General features: G+C 38.4%; 1 protein-coding gene across 1 annotated transcript in view; it reads left to right on the top strand.

Moving 5' to 3' along the window:
- The window catches only part of LOC150104548 (TNF receptor-associated factor 5-like), a 132,973-nt gene that overhangs the window by 47,143 nt on the left and 59,388 nt on the right, over positions 1–26,442 (top strand). The window contains exon 3 of the mRNA XM_090395762.1: positions 12,233–12,493. Coding sequence (XP_090251888.1) covers positions 12,233–12,493 — 261 coding nt within the window. The remainder of the gene's footprint in view (positions 1–12,232; positions 12,494–26,442) is intronic.

Raw genomic sequence — 26,442 nt, 5'->3', positions numbered from 1 at the left:
ACTTACTTATTACAATAAAGTGACTGCTTCCTTGGACAGAGGAGAAGGATACACAGTAATATACTTGGATTTTGCAAAAGCTTTTGATAGAGTACTTCATGATAAGTTGACAGTCAAACTAGAGCAGATGGGGTTGGATATTAGATTAGTGCATTGGATTGGAGACTGGCTATCTGATAGGTATCAACAAGTTGTATATGGGGGTGCAGTATCCAGGAAAAGGAAAGTCACTAGTGGAGTGCCTCAGGGGTCTGTTTTAGGGCCATTACTATTTAATTTGTATATTAATGATATTGGCGAAGATTTGGATGGAGATATTCAGTTGTTTGCAGATGATGCAAAGTTGGGACGAACCATAAAGAGTAGTGAAGATGTTGTGGCCGTGCAAGAAGACTTGAATAAATCGAGTGATTGGGCAAGCAAATGGGGATGTGAGTTCAATGTTGCAAAATGTAAGGTTTTAAAATTTGGAAAACAAAGATGGGATGCAGAATTTATGCTTGGTGAGAATATATTGTTGGAAGTAGAGGAAATAAGCAATCTGGGGGTGATAGTGGATGAGGATCTAAAATTTAGGGGACACATCGCCAAAATTGTGAAGACAACACAAAGACTTCTGGGAATGATGCGGAGGACACTGACGTGTAGAATTAGGGAGATTCTTGTTCCATTGTATAAGGCTTTGATTAGGCCACACATGGACTATTGTGCCCAGATTTGGTCACCTGGTTTTCAGAAGGATGAAGAGATGTTGGAAAAGGTCCAAAGGCGACTGACTAAGGTAGTTTCTGACCTACCTCTGGAATGTTGAGTATGAGGAAAGATTGAAAAGATGTAATTTGCAGAGTCTAGTGGAGAGAAGGAAGAGGGGAGATATGATAGAGACCTACAAGTTGGTAAGGGGCTGTTATAGGATCAATGTTGGAGAAGTTCTACAGAGAATAGTGGGAGATCAGGGGAGAACCAGAGGCCATCCCTGGAAACTGTATAAAGAGGGTGTGAGTAGGGGAGTGAGAGGCAGGTTTTTTTCGTGCAGAGTTGTGAGTGATTGGAATGCCTTGCCTTAGAGTGTGGTGTCTGCATGGAGTTTGAATGTGTTTAAGACACGGTATGATGAGATGTGTGTGAGATAAAAGGACCTCCTAGATGAGTCTTTGACTCCATGAGGTCTTGTTTAATAATAATAATTGAAAAGGTACACAATTTCTTCAATACCTCTAAAAGACAGGATGTCCTTGTTGTTTATAATATTATAATATTAATATCTTTTAAGATTTATAATATCTTTATTTAGCTTGCAAAAAATATTTGCGTTCACTTTACCATTGTCTAAAATAATGCAAAAATCTGACATGACCTCTTAATTGCCCTAAATTTTGTTGATGATGATGTTGTGGCTCAATTAAATGCCATTCGTGAAACACCAGATTCTTCATTTAAAGATATTTACGATGAAGCATGTATAGAAGCCAATAATTTTAATATTGACATTAAAAACCAAGAATTTTATCAAAACAAACATTAAGTCCAATGTTCCATCCGATTCTGTAGAAGTGTATTTCAGGAGAACTATTTCATTCCATTTATTGATCAAATATTGACTAAACTTCATGAACGTTGCACTCGGCACTGCAACATTTTGAAATATATTTTTTTCTCTTCTACAAAATGGAAAAGATGCTCCAACAGCAAGTGCAATGGAAGATTTTTGTCAATTGTGTGAATTTTATGCCGGGTATTTGCCTTATATAAATCCAGCAATTTTGAATGCCGAACTCAAGTTGTGGTATAAGAAATTTGAAAAACCGTTTGCAATAGCTCCATGCTAAATGCCGTTGATGAAGTTTCAAAGTGTGACAAAATGATATATCCTAATATCAGTAACTTATTAAAAATATTTGCAACGCTTCCAGTAACAACATGCATCAGTGAAAGGTCATTTTCTAACTTATGCCTTTTAAAAAACTATTTAAGATCTACTGACACAATCATGATTGAACGGACTGGCTTTGCGATATATACACACACACACAGAGAGAGATTAATGTAACCACAACTGAAATAATTCAAGAACTTTGTAAAAAGAAAAGAAAACTGGATTTTATTCTTTATAAATTTTTATAATCACCTAATGAATTTTATTGAATGAATGAAATTTAACGAATTTTAGTTGAACGGATAAAAATAGTTTTAATGCAAATTCATTATATTAAAAATATTTTTATCCATTGAACTTGCCCCCCACCCCCAAGATTAAATCCTGGGTGCACCACTGATGGAGACATAATAGTATTCTTTTTTTCTGATAACATTCCTGTATGTTTCTTTATGTGGTGATGTCCATATTTTTTTTATTAAAAGATTTTCATGCAGAGAAATAGTTTTGGAGTGAGGCCATCTTCATTAGAAGACTTGATATGTTCTAATGAAAAGCACACTAAATCATAGTTTTTGAGGATGATGTAATTGTTAAGTCACAGTCATACAAGTTAATGTCCCTTAACTTTTTTTTTTACTGTTACCATCTTAGCATAAGAACTGTGTTTCACTAGATGTTCTGACAAACTTCTCCTTTTCCTCTTAATATAACGTTCTGTTCTTATTTGATCTTTTGAGTATCTTTCTCATCCTTACACTTGATGTTCTCTCTCAGCATTGATATATTTAGCATGTTTTGTAAATGCGTTATTTGGTTTTATGCTGTTCATTGCTATATCAGGCCCATATGCAGAGCCATGACAGATTTGAGCATAACAGTATTTCTGACATCTGAAATATCTCAAAGGATTCAGGAATTATAGAGTTTTAGGGTAGTTGAGATAACATGTTTTCATTGAATTTTAAAGTATGGGGATGTCAGACATAAGGGTGATGTTTGTTGTTGGTAAAAGATTACAGTCCATGTGAATCAAGATTTGCTCATGGCTGTCACTTCATCTTTCAGTTTAGAACAAATATCCTCATACAGAACATCATAAAGATCCCATTTTGAGAGTAGTCCTTTTAGAAAAGTTTTAATGTTATATGAGGATTACATACACTCATTTGTATTCTTCTAATTTGATGCTGCACAAAGTAGTTAAGTAGTTACTTTGAATGTTTCCTTAAGCAGTTTGCCTATGATATCTCCTGAACAGTTTCCACCCCCATTGATATAGGCAATATTGCTAATGCATTTTAATATTTTCTAATTCTAGTAGCAAGGCTTATACGTTGGTCATACATAACTGATAATTAGCTTACGGAATTCACAACGCATATAAAGTATATTAATTAAAGGTGACTTTAATGAATAACTTCTATATTTCGGCAACGTCATGTTGCGATCTTCAGGAACATAAAGATATGGTATGTGCACGCAGGCACTAACAAAAGCAAATGAGGAAGAAAGCAAGAAACTGATATTGTTCCTAAAGTCCTAATGGTGCCCTCTGGCAGGCTAATTTGTTTGTCTTGGCAGTTGAGCTGAAGTTCTCATAATGTAAATCTCCCAAATTTGGCGTAGTTTCATGCACCCAAATTTGTTGAGGTTAGGAACGTTTTTTAGAGCTGATGAAGATTCCTTGAATAATCTTTCGTATTTAAACTTCCTGCGGTGTATTATTTTTGTTTTCTTCCAATGAATCCTGTGGTGGGTATCCAGGGCTTGGTCTGCCAGCCCAGAGCAGCTGTGCTGGTGAAACCGGATGTAGTCTTTGTGTTCTGAAAACCTGATATTTGTTGTTCTGCCTGTTTGGCTAAAGTAGGACAATTTGCAGCTGCAAGGGACCTGGTATACACCAGGTAGGTCTAGGGGAAGTGTTTGGTCTTTGGTAGAGCGGATAAGGGATGCCAACTTTTTATATGGTCTGTAACAAGAAGTAAGGTCATATTTTCTGAGGATATTGGTTATTTTCTCAGAGGTGCCCTGGATGTAGGGGATGGTGATAGATTTGGTGTAATCTTTATTGTGGAGGGGGGGGGGGGGTTGTGGTTTACTGATTTTAGTATTTTTTGGATTTTTTTGGAGTTATAGCCATTGGCTAAGAAAGTGTTGTGGATGTGGTTTAGATCAGTAGTTAGGGCCTTGTCATCTGAGCAGATTAATTTTGCCCTGTTATATAATGTTTTTGTAACCCCATATTGTTGTGAGGGGGGGGGGGGGTTGTTGGTGAATGTATCTGCCAGTGTGGGTGGGTTTTCTGTAAACAGAGAAAACCAAAGATCCATCAAGCTGGCAGGTGATTAAAGTGTCTAGGAAGGGGAGGATGTTGTTTTCCTCTTTTTCTAAGGTGAACTGGACTCTGGGGTGTTGGTTGTTTAAGTGTGTTAGGAAGGAGTGGAGTGAGTCTGAGCCATGTGGCCAAATAGCGAACACATCATCCACGTAACGAAGCCAAATAGTGGGTTTTTGTGGGGCGGAGTTTAAGGCTTTCTCTTCAAAAGTCTCCATAAAGAAATTGGCCAAGGGTGGTGAAAGTGGTGAACCCATGGCTGTCCCCTCTATCTGTTTGTAGAACTTTCCTTGCCAAACGAAATAGGCTGAGATATCGGGAGGAAACTTGGCTTGGATAAGGTCTAGGGTTTCTTTGAATGGGACATTAGTGAATAGGGAGGAGACGTCAAAACTGACCATTATGTCAGTGTGTGTGTGTGTGTGTGTGTGTGTGTGTGTGTGTGTGTGTGTGTGTGTGTGTGTGTGTGTGTGTGTGTGTGTGTGTGTTGGAGTGAGAGGTTTTCTATACTGGCTTTAAAGTGGGCTGAGTTTTTATGTGTGGTGGTGTGTTGCTAGTATAGTGTGTGAGCGTTTTGGCTAATTTATATGTGGGGGAATCAATGCCATCCACTATAGGACGTAATGGCACATTTTGTTTATGTATTTTTGGGAGTCCATATAATCGGGAGGGGGGTCTAGAGTTATAAGGTTTTAGTTTGTTAGTGACTTCCACAGGCCAAGAAGTGACTTTCTTAAGGAGTCTGTGGAGAGTTCTAATCTGAGAGCTGGTGGGATTATATTCAATAGGGAGGTAAGTAGTACCCACTGGCTCAGACTCACTCCACTCCTTCCTAACACACTTAAACAACCAACACCCCAGAGTCCAGTTCACCTTAGAAAAAGAGGAAAACAACACCCTCCCCCTTCCTAGACACTTTAATCACCCACCAGCTTGATGGATCTTTGGTTTTCTCTGTTTACAGAAAACCCACCCACACTGGCAGATACATTCACCAACAACTCCCACCCCCTCACAACAATATGGGGTTACTAAAACATTATATAACAGGGCAAAATTAATCTGCTCAGATGACAAGGCCCTAACTACTGATCCAAACCACATCCACAACACTTTCTTAGCCAATGGCTATAACTCCAAAAAAATCCAAAAAATACTAAAATCAGTAAACCACAACCCCCCCCCCCCCTCCACAATAAAGATTACACCAAATCTATCACCATCCCCTACATCCAGGGCACCTCTGAGAAAATAACCAATATCCTCAGAAAATATGACCTTACTTCTTGTTACAGACCATATAAAAAGTTGGCATCCCTTATCCGCTCTACCAAAGACCAAACACTTCCCCTAGACCTACCTGGTGTATACCAGGTCCCTTGCAGCTGCAAATTGTCCTACTTTGGCCAAACAGGCAGAACAACAAATATCAGGATTTCAGAACACAAAGACTACATCCGGTTTCACCAGTACAGCCGCTCTGGGCTGGCAGACCATGCCTTGGATACCCACCATAGGATTCGTTGGAAGAAAACAAAAATAATACATCGCAGCAAGTTTAAATACGAAAGATTATTCAAGGAATCTTCATCAACTCTAAAAAACGTTCCTAACCTCAACAAATTTGGGTGTATGAAACTATCTCAAATTTGGGAGACTTACATTATGAGAACTTCAGTTCAACTGCCAAGACAACCAAATTAGCCTGCCATAGGGCACCATTAGGACTTTAGGAACAATATCAGTTTCTTGCTTTCTTCCTCATTTGCTTTTGTTAGTGCCTGCGTGCACATACCTTATCTTTATGTTCCTGAAGATGGCAACATGACGTTGCCGAAATATAGAAGTTATTTATTAAAGTCACCTTTAATTAATATACTTTATATGCGTTGTTAATTCTGTAAGCTAATTCCCAGTTAATATTTTCTAATACCTGCTCAGCAGCAGGTTTATTTGATGTTTTCTGTTCCTTATTTTTTTATCGTTTACTGTTTCACTGGTTTTTGAATATCATTTTTGTGCCTTATCATGGCCCCTGATAAGTCTGGGGATGATTGATTCATTCACAGAGGTAGGGAGAATTCAGTGCCCGAGCTCTGCACCCACCTACCCACCCACCTTGGAATTGCACATGGATGCCTGCTGTCTGGTGAGCATTATTGACTTGCACTTAAAGGGAAATGCCAGAGTTACACTATAGCAAGTCCCTAGACCATGGAGAAGGAGACTCACAGTAGCACTATTGATCTTTGCAGGTAAGTCCACTAGGCAATTCATCCTGGCTGGGCCATCCAGGATTGTTTTGCCAAAGCGGGTACCAAAGCAAAACAGTGCATACCTATGATCCCCCCCCCCCTTTTTTTTTTTTTCATGTTAACATACCACACCTCATGATAATCACAAGGCAGTAGGACACTGGATCCAGGTGATATCCTAGAGCAGTGGTTCCCAACCTTTTTCCACTTGTGGAACCCTATTAAACCCATTTCTATAAATTGTACCCCTTTGTTTTTTAAAATAGCAGTGATTCAAACTTAACATTTATTGTTCCATAACTAATGTTTTGCATTTTTCGTATACCCCTGAATGGTCGAGCGCGTACCTCTTAGGGTACGCATATCACTGTTTGGGAACCGATGTTCTAGAGAATAGAAAGGCTCAGAAGTGCAGAAGAATATAGAGGAAAAAAAGGTATAGAAAAAGAGAAAGAATGAAAAGAGCTGGCACCATCAATAGGAGTCTCCTCTGTCACAAATGTGCCCCGTGAAGAGGAAAAATATTGGCAGCCATATAAAGAATATTATTATGCTATACTTTCAAGATCTCATTGTGGGAGGGCATGCCACACCACATAACCCCTGCTGTCTATACTAAATTTTCCAACTACATGCTGCATTACTATCCACTATATGTGCACTAAACCATCTATCACCCACACTAATAGTATTTTTGTCTGTTAATTGCATGTGGTTTCTGGCTGATTTTTTTCTGTGTCGGAATGAAAAAATAATTCTTAATTTTAAAAGTAAACCTTGCTACCTCCATAGTCTAACCCACCTTCAACTGGAAAAAATCCATATAAAGATTCATCTTCTCATGACAAGAATGCAACTCAAGTCTTTTCCAATTAAAAGGCCAATTTTCCTTCCAATTTCACTAGAGAAGAGCCGAGAACATCGCAGTTGTAGTAAAGAAAGGGAAATTAGAATATGAGAGGTGACTAGTAAAAACAGGTAAAAGTCAGTCCTAAGGAGTTTTTCTTTTGTGACCACCAGGAAAAGAAATAGGTTAGAGAGAGAGAGAGAGAGCAGAGTTAATGATATAGTAACTAGTACTTTACCACCAGGTATTGCAGGAGATCTGGTAATGAAAACATTTAATGATCACTTTCCTAGGTGGGATTTCACAGCAGTGATGCAGACAGTATTTCTAGAATGGGAAAGGGATCTATGGCGTGGATGTTCACTCACTTCCACACCACAGCTCCAGGGATGTTTAATTCTTAGAGGTGCTGTTCAGAATTTTGAGTTGTCAGGATTCAGAATATCCAGTTGTCAGAGCTATGGGATTATGATTAATGACAGCTCATAATCTAGTTCTTAGTAGGGCAGTGTTTTAATTCCTTCCAAGAATTTTTAATTATGCTTCCTTTCTTTGGAGAAAAAGGAAGATGAAATAAAGATGATACAAAAGCTGATGCACAGAACTGAAGACAACCAATTTGCATCTCTGACATAGACAGAGCAGAGTTAATGTTATAGTAACTGGTACTTTATCACCAGGTAGTGCAGGAGATCTGGTAATGAAAATATTTAATAATCACTTTCCTAGGTAGGATTTCACAACAGTGATGCAGACAGTATTTCTAAAATGGGAAAGGGAGCTATGGTGTGGATGTTCACTCACTTCCACATCACAGGCACAGCTATAGTGACTAAAAAAAAGGTTTGGGAAGTTCATTAGAGATAAGATGCAGGATTGAGTGAATGATACCTTGATTCTTTATGAAAGCCATTATGGACTTAATAAAGAATGGTTAATCTTTATTAACCATTCTTTATTATCTCCCATTACACATTATTAACAATATACCCCTTGAAATTAACATTCAGTATGGGAGGTTATGTACTTGGGAGCAATGTAGATACCAAAGGTGGAACTGACATGGATATAATGTACAAATTGACAAAAGCAAATACTTCTTTCAGAAAACTAAATGTATGGTAATATTTAAATTATTATTATTACTTAAAATAAGGGGATATTAAATCTCACATTGTTTTAAAACCGAATAAGAAACTCAAAGATTGGTATCAGAGAGTTGCCGAAATGAAGCCTATTGGCTCTTTGCATTTAAGTAACTTAATGGATGCACCTTTTTGACAACTCGTATAGCAGAATATATAAGTTCTTTTCGCTATACCCTTTGGTATTAATTTGGTCTAGCTACTCACTGATGAAGCCTCAATAAAGGCTGAAACCGGTCTGGGGTACTGACTTCCCACCATAATGTAATAACAGCATACATTCCCTAGGGAATGTGTTTTTACATTATGGAAAATACCAAGAATAGCGATCAGAACTTTACCCACCTTTGCTGTGAGTTGCCTGCGTTTGTACCACGTACTAGGACTACTTGCATTAGCTCACACTAGTAATCGCCGATACTTTTATAGTTTATTATACTATATTTGGCATGAAACTCTCTGATACCAATATTTGAGTTTCTTATTCAGTTTTAAAACAATGTGGGATTTAATATCCCCTTATTTTAAATAATGTTTATTTCGCCGAAATGAAGCCTATTGGCTCTTTATGTTTAAGTATTATTAAGGCCTCCGTGGAATCAAAAGACTCATCATGGTAGGTCCTTCTTAGGAAACACAAAGTCTATCATACCATCATACCACTCCTTGAACTCTCTGACTGTTCTTGCTCTCACCACTCTATCAGGCACTGCATTCCATGGTTCAACCACCTTCCATGCAAAGAAACCACTCTTCACCCACTTGCTCATAAGCTTCCTTTCATGACTTCCAGGGAATGTCAAATTAAAAATGCCAAATTATATTCTTGTTTAATCCTTTATCCAAGTGTAAGCAAACGAAGTTTCTTCACATTAATTGCCTTAGCATTCCATAATGCAAAGCATATATCCTTTTGGGTCTGTATAATGTTGTACATTATGAGAAGGGCCACTATCCAGACTGGTTTCAACCTTTCTTGAGGTCTTATCAATAGGAGCCAGACCTAGAAGAGATACTGAGGTTGAAGTAATGCAGAAGTCATATATATCCTGTATACAAGTAGTGAAAAGGTGTCGCACCTTGTTATTAAAAAACTCTGGATTAGAGCTAACCAAGTGAAAACACTTCCTAAAAAAAATAAAATAAAAATAAAAATAAAGATCTTCACTAGCAAAGTTATGACTGTATTATTATATGAATCAGAGACATGGAAACTGACCAAAAAATAGGAAGCTAAATTAAATAGTTTTGAAACAAAATGTCTGCATGAAATATTAAATATTTTGGTCCCAGTGTATAACAAACATTGGCTTACATAAACTGATTGAGCAATAAAAGTAAAAAAAGTATCACAGATGAAATAAAAGAATGTAGATGGAAATTGATTGGACACATACTGAGAATGGACAACAGAGAAATTTCAAAAGTAGCTTTGACATGAAACACAGAAAGGCAAGGCTGTATTATATCTATTATTATTATATTATGGTTGTATTATTATATGAATCAGAGACATTGAAACTGACCAAAAAACAGGAAGCTAAATCAAATTAACTTGGCAGAGAATGACAGAAAAGGAAAGAAAAATGACTGGCTGGGAGAGCTGATGAGAAGCTGAATTGGTGGCTCAAGACAAGGGTATCTGGATGAAACAGATCTCTGCCTTATGTTTCATGAGTCACAAAGATAAGGATGGGGGGGTCACACTCAGCCTTCATTGTAAATGTTTTATGGATTACACAGTTCTTTAAGGAATAAAAATTTAGTAACAAACAAATTTACACTCTTTCAGCATCCATGTTAAGGCCATCTTTAATGGTGTTATACTGTTAACAGTATTTACAGGAGCACAAGCTTATAACATAGTAACAAGTGAACTGTAATAATTCTGTTCACAACTGCAAAATGGACCTGTCTGCTCTTGTGGAGGGGAGAGGAAATGCACAGAAGAAAAAGAATTTAAGTACAAAACTCTAAAAAAAATAAAATAAAAAGGGAGGTTGGAATTGTAAAAAAGTTAAGAAAAATCTAGAGTTTGAATTAGTTGAAGCATGCATTCAGTGGGCAATTTTTTTCTAATCATATTCATGATGTTTAAACCTGGAGTTCTAGTTTTGGTAGTGATTGAGGAAGAACTTGGGTTCTAATAGAAACAGATACTTAGTATTGTCAACATGCATTATTAACAGAGTTTGAACTGTTAGTAACAGTTTTTTTTTTTTTTAACATTCTTTTTGCCAGATGAGGAGATGACACTTACCATCTTCATGGCAAATCTTGGTGAGGGTACTGGGCACTTCTTTGAGTTATGTTGTCTGAAATCTGATGATATATGGCTGCCAGAATTCTTTAAATCTTGCAGCCATCATGTTTAAATTCTGGATTTGTAATCTACTATAAAACTTAAGAAGCCAGGGTTAGATTTGAAGGAGAGGATACTGAATGGATCCCCATAAGAAAGGGTATGAGGCAAGGATGTGGGATGTCCCCAATCCTTTTTAATGTCTATAGTGAATGGATGATGAGGGAGGCCTTGAAAGATCTGAAGGATGGAATAAAGATAAATGGACATCCGATAACTAATATAAGATATGCAGATGATATTGTACTTATGAGCGAAACAGAGGAAGGTTCGCAAAGAATTTTAAATAGACCGAACAGGGTTGGAAATGAGAGATATAAAATGAAAATAAACTTTCAGAAGACAAAAGTGATGAATATTTCAAGGAAAGGAAATGATAGGATGGAAATCACTTTGAATGGACAAAGAATAGAGAATGTAAAAAGTTTTGAATACCTTGGGAGTTGGATAACAGATGACAATAAATCTAATTATGAAATTAAGACTAGAATTAAAAAAGCAAACACAGCATTTTTCCAAATATACCACATATTAAGAAACAGAAATCTGAGCAAACAGTTAAAAGTAAGAATCCTCAAGACAATGATCTGGAGCATGAGGACATATGGATGCGAGTCCTGGATGATCAATAAGAAGATGAGTGATCGATTGAATGAGTTTGAAATGTAGTACTTGAGAAAAATGGATTGTATCAGCTGGACTGAATGAGTGAGCAATGAAGAGGTTCTTAAAAGATTCAAGATGAAAAGAGACTATATGGCTAGTTTCCAAAGAAGAAAAATAGCATTTGCAGGACATTTGATGAAAGGGGGGGGGGTCCTTCTGGAGAGCTCCCCAGAATAGTATTGCAGGGAATGGTGGAGGGAAGGAGAGGAAGACCCCGAGTGCAATGGAAAGACAACATCAAAGACTGGATGGGCAAGAGTCTTGCAGAAGCAAGAGATAGAGAGGCATGGAAGCAGACTGTTCATCAGCTGCAACCCTCTTAAAAGAGGAGGCCACAGGATTAGATTAGAATCTACTATATCAATATCAGTCAATGTATTTGTTAAAGAAATATACTGCTGAAGAAATAAATTGTATTCCTTGAATAGTTCACTTTTGCTTAATTATATTTTCTGTTTAATTTCATTTATCTGTATTATGATTTGTTTGCTACTCATTACAGCTTTGATATTATTATTATGGGGCACCTCCAGAGTCCAAGGACTCATCAGTACTATTTAATAAGGCTTTTTTTTTTTTTTTTTTTTAAGTTGAAATAACGTTAATTATCCAGATCTAGATATACTAAAATATAATCAAACTGTGGGTTTGATTCAATTTTGCTTAGTTGGAATTGTCATACTATAGTAATATTAAAAAAGATTTTTGAAATTCCAATAATGTTACTTCTTCCTCTGATTCAGATAGAAAACAGACTTCCAAGAGTAACGCATAATGTGGGAGCGCTGTGCTGGTCAATTAAACACTTCTCATTTCACCGTAAAGCAAGGCTCTCAGGACATTTTTCGCACAAGAGTCCACCATTTTCATCTGGAATTGAAGGATGCGAGTTGGAATTGCATGCTGACTTAAATGGCAATGAAACTGAAAGCTGGGGTCAGTATCTCTCACTACGGCTGGTTACAGCTAAAATGAAATGTGGCACTTGTGGATGGCCATTACAAGTAAGTTTTTCCTTTTTTTTTTTTAAGAATATAAAAATATTTTTTCTTAATTGTATTTAATGTTTTTAGATGTTAGATATGCATATGTTGGTATTACAGTAATTTATCTTTTATCCAATATTCAAAATAGCAGTTCTTTAATATTTTGAACAGTTACATCAGCTAACCCTTGAAATTGCACTTTCTGGTGGGTACACTAATATTCATGTGCAGTCATACTGAATTTTACTTCCTTTTCCCCTTAACACTGGCTATCACTATATATGTGAAAAGTATGGTAAACCAGAAATGAGTAAAATAACAGAAAAAATTACAGCACTGTTGATTAAAAAAAAAACACCTTTAAAAAAAAATTACATTCTAATGAATGCAATTGTGGGGTGCTTAAGGGTCAAAGCTGATTAACTGAGAGGAGACCTCCATATAGCCTTAAAGAAATGCAGAGAACTGATCAGGACTGACCTAATGTCCAATCCTCACCTTCTTGTGATTCACCCTGTTAGGTATCTACCTGGATACTGAGTGAACAAGAATGGGCTGACAATTTGGGATTCAGCCAACCAAATTGTATTCTTATTGGCTTAAACCAAAATATAAAATGATGGTACAACATGACAGAATTTCATGCTGGCTGGGGCGTCGCCCAGTTAAACAAGAGCCCCCCCCCCGTTGTTTTTGCCAGGGAACAAGGGCACACAGTCAGCTACTGGAACAAATCACAACTCAATATCACCAGAGTTCAAGATCAGTACTATCAACATAAGAAGCCTGAATGGCAAAGAAATGGAGCCAGCTGAGGAAATGGATAAGTATCAGATCGACATAATAGGGGTGACTGAAACAAGAAAGACAAAAACTGGTGAGATCTTTCTGAGCAATAAATACAAAATGTTATATTGAGGCAATGACAATCAAGGAAAAGGAGTAGCCATAGTATTCAACACTAAATACGAGGCTAATCTTCTTGAATGGCAGGCAGTCTCAAGTAGAGTGATGTGGGCAAATATCAGAATTGGGGAAACTGGACAATGAGACTTATTTGTGCCTATGGTCCCACAGAAGGTTCTACTAAGACAGAAGTGGAGGAATTTTTTGAGGCTTTAGAGAAAGCAACTGACACAATGAAAAAGGAAAAGTTTGTCCTTGTTGGGGATCTAAATAAAAGAGTAGGAAATGATTGTCAGTCATATAAAAATATTTTGGGAAAATTTGGAGACAAGAGCAAAACTAATAATAATGGCAAATGCCTGTTGGATTTCTGCTAAGTACATGTACTGGTTATTACTAACACAATGTTCAAACATAAAAATGTGCAAAAATTCACATGGGGAGAAGAGGCCAGGAATAAGAAAAGTCTCATTGACTATTTTATTGTTGATGGTGATGTTTTCCCCCCCTTGCCAGAAATTGGAAGTGATCACCATCTAGTCTTGAGCAGGATAAAATTGAATTTCATACTGAAAAAAAGAACATGTAAGAAAGTTTTAAAGCGAATAAAAGTTGAGCAGCTCTCAGACGTGAAATGTAGAATAAAATACCCAAACATTATTGAAGAAAAAATTTAAGAGTTTGAGAACAGGAACCTTGAAGATTCAGTGGCAAGCCCTGACGAAAACACTGATTGATTCAGCCAGAGAGGCAGTGGTGAGGTTGTCTGCAAGGATAGAAAAATCAGAACTTCACGCAGGAAGTTAGAGGCAGTGAAGGAAAAGAAGAAAACCTATAAAAAGTTCCTGGCAAATAAGTCAGATTGTGCTCTTAGTGAATACAGAGACAAATGTAAGAAAGCTAAACACTGTGTTTAGCTTTCACAGTCAATTCCTGATTGCATGCCTGTTGAGTGTTTTTTACCACTGTGCTATCACTGCTTGTTTCATTTAGCAATTTTTCGAAGTAATTACTCCACACTTGAAATAGAAAAAGCCATCAAAGGCCTGAAATGTGGAAAGGCAGCAGGAGTAGATGATATTTGATCAGAAATGCTTAGGTATGGAGATATAAAAGTCTTACAGTAGCTGCACTGCATAGTTCAGAAGGCCTGGACAGAGGGACGAATTCTGGATGATTGGAGTATGCTTGAGAAACATTGTGGAAGAAAAGCTTGGTGAAGAACAAGCTGGATTGAGGCCAAATAGAGACTGTCAGGATCAGATCTTCACTTTATGGCAAATAGTTGAGAAATCATGGGAATATAACAAAGATCCATATTTAAGTTTTGTAGATCTGAAAAAGGCATATGACAAGGTATTTATTCAGTTTGCTACAGTTATATGGTGTCAATGGGGCATTATATCAAGCAATACTTAGACTTGATTTGAATTTTAAGTCAGCAGTTAGAATTGAAGAAAGTACAGGACAGGAAGATGGTTTAATGTTAAATCTGGTGTCAGACAAGGATGTACATTATCCCCTCTGTTATTCATTATCTGTATGGATCACATTATGAAGGAATGTGGTATTAAACCTGATATCAAAATTGGATATGTTAATGTCATCTCTTTGCTTTATGCAGATGATGTTATATTTCTAAATAAATCTGCTACAAGTCTGCAAGATTCCCTGACTAAATTGAATAACTGTTGTAATAGATATGGTATGAAGGTCAGTAATAACAAGACAAAGACAATGAAAATAGGCAGAAGCATTAAAAATATCAACTGCATTGAATGGAGAACCTATAGAACAAGTGAAACATTTCAGCTACTTATGCACGATTTTTAGCGAAGATATTATTATTACATACTACCTTCATGGAGTCCAAAGACTCATCGAGGGAGAGTACCTGCTGTACAACTCTCCATCTCCACCACTTCACTAACAGCAACTACCTTTATCCTCTACACCAGTGCCATCTACTGCTGACCACCACTATTTTCACAGACAATCACAAACATTTATGTCCATGGCAGTATTCGAACCTGCAGCCTTTTGGCTAGAGAGCGGATATGCTAACCACTCGGCCAACAATGCTGGCATAATAAAGATGGTAAATTAAATATGGAAATAGACAACAGAATCAATAAAGCTGGTATGGTGGGAAGTCAACTGAATAAATTTATATGGAATAAGAGAGAAATTAGTGAAAACACTAAATTAGCTGTATACAAGACAGTGTTCAAACTTATTTTACCTTATGGATCTGAGAGCTGGGTCAGAAGTAAGACTCTTGACCAGAGACTAGAGATTGCAAATATAAGAGACCTGAGAAAGATTAGGGACATGAACAGATGACATCAGTGGCAATATCGTATTAAATACGAGGATGTTACTAAAGAACTTGACATTGTCAGCATCCAGGAATGAGTTAGCAGAGCTAATCTCAGGTGGTATGGTCACTTGTTTTCTGCCAGGTTGGCAGGAAAAAGACCCAGAGGAAGACCAAGATATAGGTGGATTGATACAGTAAAAAGTGCCTTAAAAGATAGAAATATAAGATCTGATAATGTTGGAGTCTTGACAGTAACAGACTGATTTGGAGGAAAATTGTATATAGGAAGTTAGTAATGATGTAAATTTTTCATGTAGTACTATCATATCCTGTATACCCGTTGAGAATACATGGCAGGAATTTGATGATGATGAATGTAATTGCAAATAAAGTTAACAGTATAGTGGGAAAGATTTTCAGTGTGTTGCTGTATGACAATGATGAGTTGTGATAGAGAGCCATAATCATAAATGATATGCTAGCAGAGCTGTGTGAGGAGAAGGGAGTACTGTGTGTAGATGTATGGCATGTGTTTATTATTAACAGAGACCTCCAGGGAGTCAGTGACTCATCGAGGGAAGCCACATACTACATGCACCAGTTATCATACTTATTCTTGAATTCATTCACACTGCTTGCACTCACAACATCCAATGGCAATCCATTCCAATTGCACACAACCCTATGAGAGAAAAATCTAGTCCTCATCCCCTTCTTAGTGGCATTCATTCTCAGCTTCCAAGGATGCCTTCTTGTCCTTTGTCCACCCTCCATAAATTGAAAAATTCCAACTGAAATCCTGTATGATCCTTTCAGAAGTTTGTAAGTCTCAATCATATCATTCCCTCTTTTTCCTGTTTGCTAGTGTCTACAGTCTACAAATTCTCAATCTGTCTTCATAATCATTATTCCATAATGCTAATATCATTTTTAACACTCTCCTTTGCACTCTCTCCAGTATATAGTTTAGAGAGAGAAAATGGTTTAAATGATAAAAATAATGAGGAATTATTTGTAGGAAGTGAGATCACTAGGTTGTGCGCAGTGATACAAAATGCACAGTGGCAATTAGAGCACCTGCAAAACTCTTTCCATAGTGATTCGGCTAACGTAAATAAACAGCGCAAGAATGGGAGAGTTTCTGAAATAAAGGAAAGAGTGTTGTATGGTGACTCGTTATTAAGAGGGGTGATAGATGGCAGTGTAACTAAATCGTACTTACCGGGTGCAAAATTTAAGGATGTAAGTGAAAGTATTAGAGTGCAAAAACAGAGGGTGAAAGAATTAATAATTGTGGCAGGTACCAATGAATTGAAAGGTGATAAATTTTTTATGAGAGAGGACTTGAAAGTATTGTTAAAGGTAGCGAAAGAAAAGAGTGACAGAGTTAGAATGGTTAGTCTGTTGCCGCAGTATGACAGAGAGGAGTTTAGAAGGAGGGCCATAATCGCAAATGACATTATGCGCAGGTTATGCAGACGGTGTGGTGTGGAATTCATGGACGTGTGGAATGAGTTTGAAGTGCAAAAGGACTTATACAAGATGGATGGCCTGCATTTGAGTGGACTTGGTGTGCGGAGACTGGAAAGAGTGTTGCTGAATGAAGTGAAAATGGATATGCAAATCCAGGGAAACTAGAACTACCAAGGAGGTGGGGGGGGGGAATGGATATGCAGACATCAGTGAGACAGATGAGTGTAAGAAGGTATATAATGTACCCGATCCAGCACTAAGGACAAAAAATGGGAATGGGTCATTTAGAATAACGCATCAATATAGGGGTGGGACTAAGGTATCACTGCATTTCGTGTATACTATACTAAGGATTTTATTCAATTATTAAGGGATAACTATCTGAGACAGCATGTAATTGAAAATATTACGGGTGTGAGAGTGCTTGACCTGGTAATAGCATCTGAGAATTTGACTGCCAGGAGTATTAGGAACAAGAAGGAAGAATTTTTGGCCTTGATTGGCTATTCCTGGCGACAGGTTATTGGCATTAGTGAAACATGGCTGACGGAAGATGATATAGTTAGTGGGATAGAATGTGTAGGTTATAGTGTGTTTAGGAGGGACAGAGAGAATAAAATGGGGGAGGAGTGTTATTGATGATAGCTGATGAACTGCTTCCAAGGAGAATTGAAGTTGTATCGCAGGATAGTGAAAGGAGCTCATTTGAGGCTTTGGTGTGAGATTGAGACTGGGAAGAATAAAATATACAGTTGGGTGCTGCTAGACCAGGTGATGGAATAGATGGTGGAGATAGTATGCATAGGGAAATTGATGAAATGAGTGGAAGGAGGGTAATTATTATGGGGGATTTCAACTATGGTAACATTGATTGGAAGGAGGAGAGGACACATGTGAGGAAGGAAAAGGATTTTATTCAATTATTAAGGGATAACTATCTGAGACAGCATGTAATTGAAAATACTACGGGTGTGAGAGTGCTTGACCTGGTAATAGCATCTGAGAATTTGACTGTAACGAATATGACCATGTTGCCACCTATTGGTGAGAGTGATCATAAGGTCTTGACCTGGGAGGTGGCTAAAGGTGTGGAATTTTCAATTAAGACAGGGTATATGTGGAATTACCGTGCTGGCAAGTATGACAAGCTTAGGAGATTGCTTGGATCAGTGCCATGGCATGTACAACTGCAAGGGCTGGATGTCGATAGAGCATGGGAAGTGGTCAAGGAGCATTTACAGGAGGTTATGGCTGATTGTATACCTAGGTTCTGAATAGTAGAACAAGTAGGGGTTAAATGGATGAATAATACCATTAAGCTTGAGCTGCAAAAAAAGAAACAACTGTGGAGGGTATTTAAAGAAAGGGATGGCCTGCAGGCACACGAATGGTATAAAGTGCAGGCCAGAAAGGTAACGAGTGTGGTAAAAAAAAAAGCAAAAGCGGATTATGAAAGGAAACTAGCTATGCAAGCAAAAGAGAATCCCAAACAGTTCTTTCAATATGCCGCAAGCAAGAAAAAAACTGTACACAGTAAAATGATTTTAAGGAATGACGATGGTAAGGAGGTCACTGAATCAGTCGATATAGTGGAGTTACTGAGCGCGCACTTTGCAAAAGCATATCATCCAGGTGGTGACATTGAAAAAATGAAGGAACCATTAGTTTATACGGGAATAGTGATGAATGGAGGTGACTAGTCTATTACAGAACCTTAATGTGAACACATCTGTGGGATTGGATGGTATACCGGCACGGGTCTTGCGTGAAGCGGCTAAGGAATTATCAGTGCCCTTGACCATGTTGTTTAATCTGAGTTTCCAGTCTGGTTTAGTCCCGAAGGTGTGGAAAGAGGGGAAAATAGTTTCACTGCATAAAGGAGGATCCAAGACTATGGTTGCAAATTACTGACCAATTAGCATATCATGAGTCGTTGTCAAGGTCTTGGAGAAAGTAGTCAAGGGAAAAATACAGGAATGGATTGATGAAAATGAGATACTGTATGGAGGGGGGGGGGACAGCATGGTCTTTGTGAAGGGTAGATCATGCCTGAGTAACTTGCTCAAGTTTTATAACAAGGTGACGGCTGAACTGGATAAGGGAAATGGGTTTACAGTGATACTGCTGGACCACATGGAATACTAATCCGTAAACTACAACACATGGGAATGGATATAGGGTTGGTGAGATGGATAGGTGGTTGGTTGATGGAGAGATATCAAAGAGTAGTTTATTCAGGAGTAGAGTCCAAAAGACAGCCTGTGACTAGTGGTCTGCCACAGGGTTCTGTTCTTGGACCACTGCTGTTTAATCTGTTCATTAACGATATAGGGAAGGATCTAAGTGGAACAATTCATTTGTTCGCTGATGATGCAAAGTTGGGTAGGGCAATACTGAATGCAGAAGATGTCAAAGTCTTGCAGGATGACTTAGATAGATTGGAGTTCTGGGCTAAGGAGAATGGTTGTCAATTTAATGTGACAAAATGTAAGGTTATGCATTTTGGTGTGAAAAGATTAGCAGCAGTATACCACATTGGTTGAACTGTACTCCAAGAGATTGATGAGGCCAGGGACTTGGGCGTGTTGGTGGATATAAGGGATGAAGTTTAGGGGACACATTGCAAAAGTAGCTAAATCAGCTCATCAACTCACTTGGCTGTTGAAAAATACCTTGACGAGCAGAGACAAGCAAGTTATTGTACCTATGTACCGAGACTTGATAAGACCTCATCTCGACTACTGTGCCCAGATTTGGTAACCTCAGTTCCTTCTTGATGGGGAGGAGGTGGAGAGGATCCAGAGGCGAGTGACTAAGATGATAACAGGTCTATGGAATGAACCATATGAGAACAGGTTGAAGATTTGTGGGTTGCAGAAACTAGTTGATAGGCGGAAAAGGGGAGATATGATTGAGACATTCAAATTGCTAAAGGGATTCTATAGGATTAATTAAGAGGATGTTTTTGAGATCAGGACTGGTGGTGGGAGAACTAGGGGACACCTATGGAAGCTAGGTAAGTGTGTGGTTACCAGGGGTGTTAGAGCTGGGTTCTTTACTTTTAGAGTGGTAAATGAGTGGAATAAGCTGCCGGAGTCTGTTGTGGGTGCTATAATGGTGAACGAGTTCAAGGCAAGGTATGATAGATGCTGTGAGAATGTAATCGCATAGTTGTGTGGACATGATGTTTAGGGCCTCCCTCGACGAGTCTAAGGACTCCTGGAGTAGCCCGAAATAATAATAATAATAATATATCAGATGGAAACCAGGAGACCAGACCTATGCACAATAGTCCGTGAGGTCATATCAAGGCCTCGTAAAGAGGCAAAATAACATCCTGATCTTTACATGTGAACGTTCGTTTCAGCATTGGAATTGTCTTTTGAGCATTCCTTTGCTACATAGTCCCCGAACTTCAACTTCCTGTCTCTAACACTCCAAGATCCCTAGCCTCATGAGTTTCTTCAAGCATAATCTCACTAATATAATATGACACTGGATATCTAATTATGCTGAAGTGAATTACTTTATATTTATTATTATTATTATGTGACACCTCCATGGCAGTCCAAGGACTCATCGAGGAGAGCACACCTACTGTACAACTCTGTCTCCACCACTCAATTCACCAACTCATTTACTGACATTGAAATGACATCCATTTTCCCATGCCCACAGTTCTAACCTATTCAAATCATTCTGCAAGTACTGCATATCAGCAATATCCCTGATTACCCTACCCATCTTTGCATCATCAGCAAATAGCTGTATGTCGCTTGTCGAATCCTTCCCATTATCATTGATGTATAGATTGAATAACAGTGGACCAAGCACTGATTCTTGTTGTATACCACTGGTTACCTTAAATCTTGAAGACTCGTATCCCCATACCACTTTTTGATATGTCAGTCAGCCATTCTCTTATCCACACTAATATTCTACAATCCAAACCTATATTCTCCAATTTATGCAACAGTCTACATGCTGTATTCTGTCAAAAGCCTTAGCAAAATCCAAAAGTATCATGGTGTATCTATTCCCTCTTTATAGTTCAATGGTAATATTGTTATAAAATGTGAGCAAGTTGCTAAAACATGACCTTCCCTGAGTAAACCCATGTTGCTCATTGCAAAGTAGAGAATCACTGTCAATCCATTTCTGAATGCGAGCCCTACCCAATTTTTCAAAAATCTTCACCACCACTCCTGAGATGCTAATTGGTCAGTATTTGGATACATCAGTCTTTGCCCCCTTGTGCAATGGAATTACCATACATTCTTTCCATTTCTGTGGAATCTTCCCCATTTTGAGACTCATTAAACAGCCTGGTCATAGCCAATTCAGCTGAACACTCTTTTGGTACATGTGCTGATATTCCAACAGTCTGAAGGAAGAATGAAATTATACAGGCATGATGGGTTGCATTTGAATGGCTTCAGAATGAGTGCACTGAAAAAAGTGTTGCTGGATGGAAGCAGTGTGTAATGTGTGCAAGAAATCAGAAACAAGAGATGAAGTGAAAAATTAGGAGAGTGGTACTGAAGGGACAGAAGTACTTTGCAGTGAAAACAGTAGCAGTGTGAGAGATGAAGAGAGAAAGGGAACGCAAGAGGAACAGGGAAACAGGAGGAGTCCAGGTGGACAGAGAAACATGGCATAGCAAGAATTTGTGTTAAAAGTGAAAGTGGAGTATATTGCAGTGTGGGTGGGGAAGTTGAGACTGAAGTATCAGAAATAAGGAAGATGAAATGGTTTCGGTGATCGAATTATTTGCTCCAAAATCACTGAAATAAGCGAAACATGGTTGAATAGAAATGGAAGGATATAATATTTTTCATGGGGATAGAGGGGACAAGAAGGGAGGGTGGTTCTGTTGATGATAGTAGGGGAATTATGTCCACATAAGGTAGACATGAAAGAAGGAAGTAGTGGCACTGGCTATGAGGCAGTGTGGTATAACGTGGAAGTTGACAGTAAGACATATTTAGTTGATGTTGCTATAGGCCTGTGAAAGTTGAGGGTGGTGATGAAGAAATGTGTACACAATTTGGATTAGTGAACAAAGGAATTTTAATTATGGCAGTATATAGAGTCCGTTAAAAAAAATGTATACACACTTGTATACACTCGAAGTTGGATCAAATTACAGTAGCAATGTGTAGTATGATGTTCTCTCAAAAGATGTCGTTACTCACATAAATACTATCATCAACATGTGACCGATAGGACAGCCAAACAAAATGGCGAGGCACGATTGTCGTTCGAGGAATGCAAGACCATTTTAAAGTGTATTTCAACTTTGAGAATGTTGAAGTTCGACAATGGAGGCATGAGTTTGCAACACAACCTCCAATACGCCTGACAACTGCATATATTTGTGATAAGTTTGAGACCTATGGTATCGTGTGTGATGTGTACAAGGGAAGATCTGGGAGGCCTCACACAGCAACAGTTCCTGTTTCCTCGACTATGGTGTTGAAACAGTTTACAAGCTTGCCACAGAAGTCTGCCATACAATGTGTACGTGATACAGGAGTTATCAGTGCAAGCATACAGTGCATTTTTAAAGCAACCAAATGGAAATTTTACATCCCAAGATTATTACATGCAATGAATGAAGACATAATCGAAGAATGCAGTATTGTGAGGTCGTCAATACATGGTAGATAAGGAGTTTGTGAGGAAGATGGTTTGGTCTGATGAAGCACAATTTAAGCTTAATGGAACAGTGAATTGGCATAATTGTGTTTACTGGGCTCCAGAAAATCTGGGCATTCATGTGGACAAAGCAGTCAATTTACCAGGGCTCAATGTCTGGTGTACATTGTCATCTAGGGGTTTTAATAGGACCATTCTTCTTTGGAGGTACTGTTACTGGTCAAGTGTGCCTAGACATGCTATGCACATCCATTTCACCTGCCATTCATGCACTTTATGGGAATGATCAATTTCTCTTCTAACAAGATGGCGCACCACCACACTTCCACTGAGATGTAAGAGCTTACCTCGATGAGAGTTTGCAGGGACAATGGATAGGACAAAGAGGTGCAGTTGAGTTTCCCCCCCATGTCCCTTTGATTTAACCCCCCCTTGTACTTCTACCTATAGAGGGGGAAACTCGAAAGGATGCAGTGTATCATAGAAAACCAACTACACTGGGTGGCCCTTTGAAAAGAAATTGAAACGGCATGCTCAGCAATCCCACTGAACACTTTGGCCAATGTTGCCCAAGCAGTAGTTTGCCATAATAATAAGTGTCGGGACGCTAATGGTAATCACTTTGAACCTCGTATAATTGTAGAAGTCAAAGGTAACTTGTATTCATTCCTTGATGTCTGTATACATTTAGTATTACAATTTTTATGCAGATTTTTCTTTTGCTGAAGTGTGTATACATTTTTTTTGACGGACTCTGTATATTGGAATCATTATTTTTTTTATTATTATTATTCTTTCGGGCGACTCCAGGAGTCCTTAGACTCATCGAGGGAGGCCCTAAACATCATGTCCACACAACTATGCGATTACATTCTCACAGTATCTATCGTACCTTGTCTTGAACTCATTCACCGTCATAGCACCCACAACAGACTCTGGCAGCTTATTCCACTCATTTACCACTCTAAAAGTAAAGAACCCAGCTCTAACACCCCTGCTAACCACACTCCTGCCCAGCTTCCATAGGTGTCCCCTAGTTCTCCCACCACCAGTCCTGATCTCAAAAATATCCTCTGAATTAATCCTATAGAATCCCTTTAGCAATTTGAATGTCTCAATCATATCTCCCCTCCTCTGCCTATCAACTAGTTTCTTCAACCTGTTCTCATATGGTTCATTCCATAGACCTGTTATCATCTTAGTCACTCGCCTCTGGATCCTCTCCACCTCCTCCCCATCAAGAAGGAACCAAGGTGACCAAATCTGGGCACAGTAGTCGAGATGAGAGAAATGAAAAGATAGTATTTGGGAATAAGGAAAATAAATTTCTCAAGTTCTTGAGAGAGAACGATTCCGGTCGTATTTTCAGGGAGCTCCTGAAAGCTAAGTATAATTTTGAATGAAAATTAGAATATAGGTTAAAATCATAACATAATATTGTCTCATTTTGGTAGTTTTGTGATTTTGGTGTGAATTCTGTTATTTAATTCAGTATTTAACGATACGTTTCATAGATTTGAATATGGTGCCAATGCGACGTAAGATAATGGCTTCCAAAAATACGACATGATGTGTGTGGAATGTATGCACCATACAGCGTAAGAGTGGGAGAGTTTCTGAAATGAAGGAAAGAGTGTTGTATGGTGGCTCGTTATTAAGAGGAGTGATAGATAGGAGTGTAACAAAATCGTACTTGCCGGGTGCGAAATTTAAAGATGTGAGAGTATTAGAGTGCAAAAACATAGTGTGAAAGAATTAATAATTGTGGCGGGTACCAATGAATTGAAAGTTGATAAATTTTTTATGAGAGACGACTTGAAAGTATTGTTAAAGGTAGCGAAAGAAAAGAGTGACAGCGTTAAAATGGCGAGTCTCTTGCCGCGGTATGACAGAGAGGAGTTTAGAAGGAGGGCCATAATCGCAAATGACATTATGCGTACGTTATGCAGACTGTGTGGTGTGGAATTTGTGGACGTGTGGAATGAGTTTGATGGGCGAAAGGATTTATACAAGATGGATAGTCTGCATTTGAATGGACTTGGTGTGCGGAGACTGGAAAAAGTGTTCCTGAATGAAGTGAAAATGGATGTGCAGAACCAGGGAAACTAGAACTACCAAGGAGGGGAGGGGGAGTGCATATGCAAACTTCAGTGAGATAGTTGAGTGTGAAAATGTATATAATGTACCTGAGCCAGCACTAAGGACAAAAAATGGGAATGGGACATTTAGAATAACGCATCAAGATAGGGGTGGGACAAAGGGATCACTGCGTTTCGTGTATACTAATGCCAGGAGTATTAGGAACAAGAAGGAAAAATTTTTGGCCTTGATTGGCTATTCCTGGCGACAGGTTATTGGCATTAGTGAAACATGGCTGACGGCAGAGGATATAGTTAGTGGGATAGAATGTGTAGGTTATAGTGTGTTTAGGAGAAACAGAGAGAATAAAATGGGGGGGGGGGATGTTACTGATGATAGCTGATGAACTGCAGCCAAGGAGAATTGAGGTTGTATAGCAGGATAGTGAAAGGAGCTCATTTGAGGCTATTTGGTGTGAGATTGAGACTGGGAGAATAAAATATACAGTTGGGTGCTGCTATAGACCAGGTGGTGGAATAGATGGTGGAGATAGTATGCATAGGGAAATTGATGAAATGAGTGGAAGGAGGGTAATCATTATGGGGAATTTCCACTATGGTAACATTGATTGGAAGGAGGAGAAGACACATGTGAGGAAGAAATGGATTTTATTCAATTATTAAGGGATAACTATCTGAGACAGCATGTAATTGAAAATGCTAGGGGTGTGAGAGTGCTTGACCTGTAATAGCATCTCACAATTTGAACTATAATGAATATGACCATGTTGCCACCTATTGGTGCGAGTGATCATAAGGTCTTGACCTGAGAGGTGGCTAAAGGTGTGGAATTTTTGATTAAGACAGGGTATATGTGGAATTACCGTGCTGGCAAGTTTGACAAGCTTAGGAGATTGCTTGGATCAGTGCCATGGCATGTACAACTGCAAGGGCTGGATGTCGACAGAGCATGGGAAGTGGTCAAGGAGCATTTACAGGAGGTTATGGCTGATCGTATACCTAGGGTCCGAATAGTAAAACAAGTAGGTGTTAAATGGATGAATAATACCATTAAGCTTGAGCTGCAAAAAAAGAAACAACTGTGGAGGGTATTTAAAGAAAGGGGTGACCTGCAGGCACACGAATGGTATAAAGTGCAGGCCAGAAGGGTAACAAGTGTGTTAAAAACAGCAAAAGCCGATTATGAAAGGAAACTAGCTATGCAAGCAAAAGAGAATCCCAAACAGTTCTTTCAATATGCTGCAAGCAAGAAAAAAACTGTACATGGCAAAATGATTTTAAGGAATGACGATGGTAAGGAGGTCACTGAATCAGTCGATATAGTGGAGTTACTGAGCGCGCACTTTGCAGAAGTATATCATCCAGGTGGTGACATTGAAAAAATGAAGGAACCGTTAGTTTATACAGGAATTGTGATGAATGAAGTGGAGGTGAATAGTCTATTACAGTACCTTGATGTGAATACATCTGTGGGATTGGATGGTATACTGGCACGGGTCTTGCGTGAAGCG

This window comes from Typopeltis vanoorti, chromosome 7, assembly GCF_054136105.1.
Source record: "Typopeltis vanoorti isolate ZY-2024b chromosome 7, IOZ_Tvanoo_1.0, whole genome shotgun sequence".
In the NCBI taxonomy this organism is placed as follows: domain Eukaryota; kingdom Metazoa; phylum Arthropoda; class Arachnida; order Uropygi; family Thelyphonidae; genus Typopeltis; species Typopeltis vanoorti.
The sequence above is the reverse complement of the archived record's forward strand: the minus strand, read 5'-3'. Positions and strand labels throughout refer to the sequence as shown.